The sequence below is a fragment of the Etheostoma spectabile genome, chromosome 5 (assembly GCF_008692095.1).
Source record: "Etheostoma spectabile isolate EspeVRDwgs_2016 chromosome 5, UIUC_Espe_1.0, whole genome shotgun sequence".
Classification (NCBI taxonomy): domain Eukaryota; kingdom Metazoa; phylum Chordata; class Actinopteri; order Perciformes; family Percidae; genus Etheostoma; species Etheostoma spectabile.
In genome coordinates, this window is record NC_045737.1 from 35,843,332 (window position 1) to 35,852,295 (window position 8,964).

Consider the following 8,964-nt stretch of genomic DNA (forward strand, 5'->3'; position numbering starts at 1 on the left):
AATGATGCTGTAACAAAGGTATTTCCCCGCTGTGGGATGAAGAAAGTCTTATCTTAATCTTAATCCTAATCCAACCAATCACAAACGTTTGGTTGTGACGTTAGCTTAGCACCGCTAGCCTTAGCCTCATAGCATTAGCCAGAGCTAACTCTTTCACCACCTACGGAGCGAGCTGGGAAATCTAACTTTTCGCAACATCACGGCCTCCCACAAAACTCAGCAAAGATAGTTTTAACTTCTGGATATTCGGCAGCGTTGCCACAACGGGACCAACCGCGTCGCTCGCATCGTTCTCCGCCGCCCTCACGGAACCGCCAAAGACCCGGCTGGAGAAAACACTAAACCACGAACCCCGACGGAGGACCGAAGGGAAGGGAAAACTGAGCGGGAGTACGCCAGAGGGTGGAGCCACGCTGGCGTTTGTCTGCATACTTTTCTACAGCAGTTTTCTGTCTTCTCGTTCCTGCAGATTACATCAGGACGTTTACCTGGGACAAGAGACTGGAGATGGTCGTCAAGTCCACGGGAATCCTGGGGGGTCAAGGTGAGTCCTGAGCTGGTCCACGCTCTCCTCCGCATCCTGTTGACACGCTTTATTTTATTTATTTATTTATTTTTAACACGCACAAAGAACATTTACACAATTTTTCCCCGTTTTCATCTACTTGTGAAATTTAGGTTTAAGTGTTTAGTATAAAAGTAATAAAAGTTAAAAAAGAAATTATAACGATACATCGGCCAATATTCCTTTTTTTATATAGAATATATATATATTTACTTATATATATATATATATATTTATTTATATATATATACTTATATATATATTTATTTATATATATTTATTTATATATATATATATTTATTTATATATATATATATTTATTTATATATATATAAAAATAAATATATATATAAATAAAAACATATATTTATATTTGATTAAATATATATATTTATATTTTTATTTATATATATATTTATATATATTTATATTTATTTATATATATATTTATTTATATATTTTTTATATATATATATATTTATATATATTTATTTATATATATATTTATATATATATATTTACATATATATATATAATTAGAAGAGCGAGGTACCGTAGTTAGGACTCTAATAAACACCACAGGGCGGCGCAGCCTTATCCAGATTATTTTAACCAACTCTGTCAGTCTTCATACACCCAGCAGCTTTCACCACATCCCCTCTCCCCTTTTATTATTCGTTATTTATTTAGTTTTATATTTTTTGTGTGGTTACTGTTAGTGATATACTATCAGTATTATTTATTTTTCACCTTAACTTTACTCTGTCTTTGTAACTCTGCATACTCATGTGTCTTCATTCAGTCTTTCCAGTTTACGTGCCACATTAAATATAAACACTTGAAATACAATAGGCTGTGCCAGTATTATCAGGCTACATCTAGTAGTAATCTACAGTGTGAAAGTACCTCGGGTACTCTGGAAACTATTACAAAGTTAGTCTATTTGTCTAATAGTCAACTTTAAAATCTCACGTTCGGTACACGTCTTGGTTGCGTTGGGATTAAAGTATATGAACATTTAAACTTTAAGAATGAGACTTTAAGCATATTGGCAACAATGTGAGTACACGATGCAGCTTCTGAACATTTGGCGTTGTCTTTGTCTCACCAGGGAAGATGCCCACGGTGGTCTCTCCCGAGCTGTACAGAGCTCGTTTCTGTGAGGCCATGGACAAATACTTCCTGATGGTCCCGGACCACTGGACCGGCCTGGGCATCAACTGCTGAGCAGCGTGTGCGTCACGTCCGCGTGCAGAAACACACGGAAACGCACAGGTACCCCCCCCCCCCCCCCCCCCCCCCGCCCTCAGGCTGGGGGCTCAACACGAGCACACTGGACGTGGTGCATGAAGCCGGTGGACGGACCAGTAGACCGCATCATTCCAGCGGAGCAGCATCATTAGGACAATTTGATCAGATTTCTTCTTCTTTTCTTTTTTATATCATCATTGCATCATGGTCAGGTTCTAAGTGATCCCTTCTCTGAAAACCGTACGCGTGTTTCATGGAGGGTTTGTAATTTTATTAATGCCAAACTGCTTCAAGAGGACCTGCTGAAAACATTCAGTCTTGTGGATTATAAAGCAAACTAGTTTGTGTAATTTAACGTTTGTAAATGTACAGAGATTATGTCACTATTAAAGAGTATTAACGCTGATTTGTTAAAGCTAGCATCGGTTTGGTTTTTTGTTGGTGTTATTGAAGCAGAAATGATCAATATCAGATAAGATGCAAAGACTCTTTTAAACCTCAATGTACATTATATATAGTATCGATGTTTGGATGACCAGACGAGAGTGCTGAAACTTCATTGATAACATTTTAATGATCAATTAATAATATAAGTCACTTATTGAGCTTCACAAGTTAAGATTTGCCGCGTTTTTATAATTTGTGTCGTCTGGATCAACGGAAGTACATGTCTTTGTGTGAAGGATTGTAAAGATTTACAAAGAATGTGCTGACGGCCTTTATCTAGCTCAGGGGTCTTCAACGTTTTCCAGGCCAAGGACCCCCAAACTGATGGCGAGATGGAGCGGGGACCCCCTAATTATATATATTGTATAACATTGTGTTATATCAAACTGGTCCTATAGTGCCATGTGTGCATTGATGACTGAAAGACATCTTCTGCCTCCATTTATCTGTTTACTACAGTGTGTTGAATTCATGTTAATGTGGATTTAAAGACATTTCAATTAGTGGAAAAAATTGCAGGGGGGGGGATATAAAAAAACAAAGTCTAATCAACCAAAAGTTTCGCGACCCCCATGCAGTACCTCCGGACCCCCTAGGGGTCGCGGACCCCCTGTTGAAGACCCCTGATCTAACGGGGTTGCTGTGGACACTACATCCGGTTTGTGGTGTTTTCTTTTGCGCCGTTCCACCAAAACGAGTTCCTTCCTGAGCCCAATTAGCAGAGCCCCCGTCGCTGCGTCCGGCTCCGCCCAAGACGGTTGTGATTGGTTTAAAGAAATGCAAACAACCCAGACCCTTTTTCCTCCTAACCCAGAATGCATCTGTGGTGTAGCCAACCCATACTCCACAGCGCGTTGGAGCTAGGTCTGGCAAAGCAAGACTATAAGTGGTGTAAATTATTTTTTTTTAGACAAAATTTGCAATTTGAAGATGTTCTTAGGTGTCTGAGAAATTTCACATTTTCACTATTTAATTACTTATCTATCTCTCTATTCTATCTACTATCGATATCTCTCATATATCTTATCTATCTATCTCTCTATCTATATCTATCTCTATCTATCTATTCTCATTATATATATATCTCTACTCTCTACTATCTATCTCTTATCTCTCTATATCTATCTATCTCTCTATCTCTATTATCATCTACTCTAGCTATCTCTCTATATCTAGTTATATCTTATCTCTCTCTACAATCTATCTCTTCTATCTATCTATCTATCTATCTCTATCTATCTCTCTATATATATGCTATCTATCTATCTATCTATTATCTATTTATCTATATGTATTATCTCTATATATATCTATATCTATCTCTATATCTATATCTCTCTATATCTATATATTATATATATAGAGATAGATGCTGACCACACGTTCCCTCCCTTTAAGCACCTAAAAGAAGGAAAAGAAAAAAAAAACGGCACAACAGTAACTTCAAACAGATTTTTGTAATTGTACAGTTTTTATAAAACAACGGGAAGCTGACAAACAGCCCTCAGCATGTCGTACTGCAGCAGGAACTGTGGGAAATCATCAGACATGACCAGCGATCGTCAGGACCGGTGAGACTTGTGTTCTGGTAGAAGAAGAAGAAGAAGAAGAAGAAGAAGAATACTGGCAGACAGATTCAGTCTCAACAGACCTTCAGCTCAGGGACAAAATAAAACACTTAACGTGTATTTATCCATCGTCTACTTTAATCTAACTGCAGCTAAAATGAGTTCTCAATTCAAAATAAGCTCATTAATACACAACGTCTTTTAGTCTGGAAATATAACGCAAATAAACTTTAGGATGGAGACATTATTTAAAAGTCCTCTGTGATGGAGATTTGTTTTCATACAAAGATTTACGCCAACATTATATACAAAAGCAGTTCAATTTCATATCAGTACCTAAAGTTAACTTAAAAGGATAAGTCTGGAGATACTCTGAAATTCTTATTGTCCGCAAAGCCCACGAAAAGACCAAATATCAAAACCCGTGTGTGTGTGTGTGTACATATATATTTGCCATATAGCTCCATTATTGTCTAAAAACTACTAAAACACATGAATGAGCCACGTGGTCCTTCATTGCCATGACCATATGGCAGCGATGATCCCTAAATACTCGCTAGAGCACCAAATGTGGATTAATCCGCCACTAAAAATAGTCCCCCATAAATGCACTATTTTCTTTGAGTGACGTTTGCTAACACTGCAATGGTCATCCGTTTTAGGGAATTATTCATCCCGTCTTCTTTTCAAATCACAGCATCTGTGACTTTATTAGGAATGAAAGTCCAAAGGTGTTGATGGTTTTTGGTCTTCTCGAGGGAGTTGTTAACAATAAAACAAAAGTATATCAGCGGCCTCCGAGGAGAGAAGACAGTGGAGAGACATTTCACAAAAAAAGGTCTGGTGGATAATGGTCCCTCACGTAAAGCAAACTCCTCACAAACATGTCATACATGTTATTGTTAACATATTAAAAAATCGGTTTACCCAAAAGGGGAAAAAAAAAAAACATCTGCATCTAGCTAAATGTGCAAATCGTTTTGGTTTGATTTGCCAGGTTTTGAGATAATTTCTGCCTCCATGTTTCCACGTTTGCGGTGCTTACAACTCGACTGTATTCTGTCAATTTAAAAGGCAAAAATGCACAAAAAAGACTTGATCCTTGATTGATTTTGCGTCTGAGGCAGATCTCTCAAAACCTGGACAACCTTGCACGGCTCAGTACCACCACAGGTCAGTGATTTTTGGTGAGGTGATTCTCTTCTTTCTTTTTATATCATAATCAACTAATAAAGTATTCATCGTAAGAACAGAACAAAAAGTGGATCGACATCAAGGCACTGGACACGTTGGAGACAATGGCACGTAGCTGGTCGGTGGACGAACAGGAGGGCGGAAGGACAGAAAAGTGGTCAAGGCCCTGTGTTATCTTACATTTTAAGTGCTGGCAGTATTTGTACCATTGTGTAATAGATAATAAATACTACAATGAACTGAACGGGACCCAAAAATGTGGTCTTCATGGGGAATCTGGGCTTTCCTGATCTACAGGAGGCGAGGAGCCTTAATCCACATCTGCACCCCCGTGTTCAGTCAGTTGGTACATCCCAATTCCCTTATTTGATCGTTCGTTGGATCACTTGACGAAGGCTCGGGGTTGCTATATCCAGTAACGTTTGACACAAATCTCTCTTTAATAATCTACTTCTTATCTCCGCACTCTTTCTCATTAGGGAAAACATGCATCTCCTTTTCATGTGCTGGTTAAAAATGAAAATTATTAACAAGTGAATTTACAATCAATAAAAAAAAAAATTAAAAAAAGATTATAAAAAATTGTTGCTGCACAGTGGCAGTTATGGGGGTGCAGTGCCCTGTAATATTAAACCTCGATCCCCCTCTGGTCCTAACTGGGGTAAATCTTTAACCCCACATTTATCCCCAGAGGGGTTATATATGATATATAAATATAAATTAATACTGAAGAAGTATTCTTGTGTTGTGTCAAATGAGGGAAGTTTGGATGCAATTAAGGTAATTAAGATGTACCAGGTGCGTTATTTTCTATTTTTCTGGTGAATGTTTAAACTACTAAACATCACATTGTTATTATTATTATTATTATTATTATTATTATTATTATTCACATTCCATCAAAACCGAATAGCAAAACCCAAATTTGTGCTTCAGTCAACGATTAAAACAAGCTCTATGTACCTGTTCATCAGTACGTTAATTATTTTGCGCGTGGAAGTCAAATATTTGGTACAACAAGACGACAAAAAAAATTCATAAAAAGGTTAAAATGACACACAGCTGTCTTAACGGCCTCCTTACGTTTGTACAAATGGCTTTTTTAAAGACAAATTAAGTCTAAGAGACGAGTTGCTATGCCATGCAGAGACCAAAGTACCGAGGTCGGGGTGGATTTAAGCACCCGTGAGTAGAAAGAACTAACCGTGGTGTAAGTTAACACAAACATGCAGACTCGAACTGGTCCAGGTGGAGTTCTTCTCCGTGAAGCAGCTCCCTCGGGTGCAGTAGTGAGTCCGGGGCAGGGTGGCTGCTCCACTCATTCTTAGAAAAAGGGCACTAAGAAAAAGCGCTGTAGGGCGACTCTGTACAAGATACAGACGCTGCAAAACATCAAAGCTGTGCCACAACCAAGTCTCTACCCTTCTCCCTCAAGAGGGCATTACAGACTAAAACACTGCATCAGTCCTGGGGGGGCGGGGGGGGGTGAGAAGGTTCAGGCTGCACAGTTCGGGTAGCAAGGGTAGAGAAGTGTTTAGGAGGGGTCAGAAATTGTTCCGAGTCCTCAGAGTCGTTCTCTGTGGTCCCTCGCTGGAGGGTCCGGAGGGGTTTCTGGGGGCCAGCGACCCGTGGCAACCGAGGGCCCGGTTTTTTGCTTTCCCCCCACTGGGGCACCTTTACCCCCCTGTGTTGGGGCCAAGTCTGTTGCTCTCATGCAGGTGTTTAGCCTGGGGTTTTTTAGGGTTTAGCCCGTCGGAGAGACAAGGGGAGCAGAAAGCGCCATCATGGTTTAGCCAGAATGAGAGCCAGACAGTACAAGACACCGCTCTGTCTAGAGCCTGAAGCGCAGAGCAGGCCGTTCAATCGGAACCTGAGATATAGAGACAGAGAGGGAGGGGGGAGAGGGGAGCGAAGGGGGGGGGGCAGCGATAGAAAAGGGGACAGTAGGAGGAGAGCGAGATCCGTAGACGGGCGAGGACTAGTTACCAAGGAAGGCATAAGTTCTTTTTTTTAAAACAGGAGCAGCATAGAAAATTAGGAGTGGACGGAATTAGATTTTTTTTTTATAATTTCTTATTCTAAGCTCAGTGTTTCAGTAGGGTTCAGCCAGACCTGACACCCGGTACCAGGACATCGGACGGCCTGGTGTGGTAATGGGGGGGTACGATGACGTGGTAGGGGCTACGCGAAGTGCGAGGAGGGTTTCCATGGAGGGGATAAATGGGGGGGTACGCTGAAGGGAATGGGGGTACCGATGACGTGGAGGGGGTACAGGAGGGTGTCTTCATGTGGGGGGTCCGATGACGTGGCAGGGGGTGTACGTGAGTGGAGCGAGGAGGGCCGGTACATGGAGGGAGGGTACATGGGGGCGTACGCTGACGTGGAGGGGTACGCTGAAACGTGGGGGAGGGGGAAAATTGGAGGGGGTAAAATGGGGCAGCTCGGGGGGGGACGCTGACGTGGGAGGGGGGACATGCTGACGCGGGAGGGGGACACGTGGACCCGTCGGAGGGTGGTACAGGGAGGGGGGTACATGGGGGGGGAAACGACGGAAGTGGAGGGGGGTACGCATGGACGTGGAGGCTGGGTACGTGAAGTGGAGGGGTACGCTGACGATGGGAGGGGGCCGCGGTTTTTGTCAAGTAGAGGGGGTACAACGGACGTGGGACCCCCCCCCCCCCGGGGGTAACGCTGACGTGGAGGGCGGTACACGATTGAGTGGAGGTGGTTGGGGACAGGGAGGGGGTGGTAAAGGGGGAGGGGAGGTACGATTGAAGGGGAGGGGGGGTAAGCATGAAGGGGAGGGCCGGGAATTGGAGGAGCACGGGTAAATGGGAGGGGGTGACATGGGGGGGTACGCTGACGTGGAGGGGGTACGTGACGTGAAGGGGGTAAAGCTGACAGTGGACGGGGGTACGCTGAATGGAGGGGGTACGCTGCGTAGAGGGTTCACCCTAGCTGAGGGCCGGTACCTGAAGTGAGGGGGTACGCTGACGTGAGATTTTTTTTTGTTTTTTGTGGGGGCAGACATTCAAAAACGTGACCGTTGAGCGGGGGGACATTGAGGGGGTACATGGGGGGGTTACGAGACGTGGAAGGGGCGTACGATGACGTGGAGGGGGTACATGGAGGGGGTACATGGGGGGGTACACTGACGTGGAGGGGGTACACTGACATAGCACACAGAGACAACCACAGCTGACATCTTTCACTACACAACGAATGCATCTAATAAAAAGCAGGAAGCAGCTCGTGTACAGTTTAAATCAGGGTTCCCACTCAAGCCAGAGGTTCAACACTCTTATAATTTAGTGAGATCAGATGTAATTTTTGCACAGGTCCACTGAAAACAATTTAACCCCTTAAAGACCCACCGCCTGAATTATTTTACACAGTTAAGTTTGTTTCCAGGTCTTGGGGAAGTCTACTGCTACTTGGTTGTAGTCCAGAGGGAGCTGTGTGAGGAAAACAGAAAGTGTGAGGGTGTGGAGTCAGTCGGAGTGGGTCATGTAGGCTGTAAGGAAGTAAGTGTGGAATATAAAAAGATATGTTTAGTTCTGCTTCATCAATTATATTTTATAGTGTCTATCATGAGTCCAACAATGTTAGAGAATGCCAATGCTAAATAAGAGGAGTGCTGATTTAAAACAAAGTTTTTCTAATCATTAGAATTTGTCATGTCATTTCTTTTAATGGGTGGAAGGGGTGTAGAAGTTTGTCATTTGTAAAATCCTGAAACATCTCATCTAAATGCCCGTAATATTCCACAAACTCCATGACTAGTGGGAACCCCCTTTTAAAGATATTTATTTGCGGCGCACATGGAATTGTTTTTTTGTTTTAAATCATTCATTAGTCAACTTCATGCTGGAAAGGATGAAAACATTCATGTTGACCAATGACCACTGCATGCAGCTAGGGCCTATAAAGCACCTGGGG

The 8,964-nt window shown here is 42.4% G+C and overlaps 2 protein-coding genes across 2 annotated transcripts in view; one reads left to right on the forward strand and one right to left on the reverse strand.

The window, feature by feature from the left end:
* pikfyve (phosphoinositide kinase, FYVE finger containing) overlaps positions 1-2,222 on the forward strand; it is a 41,713-nt gene extending 39,491 nt beyond the window's left edge. Inside the window, 2 exon segments of the mRNA XM_032515167.1 lie at positions 470-544; positions 1,677-2,222. Coding sequence (XP_032371058.1) covers positions 470-544; positions 1,677-1,792 — 191 coding nt within the window. The 3' untranslated portion in view covers positions 1,793-2,222.
* Positions 2,223-6,807: 4,585 nt separating this feature from the next.
* The window catches only part of ankrd44 (ankyrin repeat domain 44), a 36,939-nt gene continuing 34,782 nt past the window's right edge, over positions 6,808-8,964 (reverse strand). The window contains exons 26-31 of the mRNA XM_032516519.1: positions 8,099-8,195; positions 7,722-7,997; positions 7,507-7,634; positions 7,347-7,418; positions 7,138-7,258; positions 6,808-6,895 (exon numbers count right to left, since the gene is read on the reverse strand). Coding sequence (XP_032372410.1) covers positions 6,808-6,895; positions 7,138-7,258; positions 7,347-7,418; positions 7,507-7,634; positions 7,722-7,997; positions 8,099-8,195 — 782 coding nt within the window. The remainder of the gene's footprint in view (positions 6,896-7,137; positions 7,259-7,346; positions 7,419-7,506; positions 7,635-7,721; positions 7,998-8,098; positions 8,196-8,964) is intronic.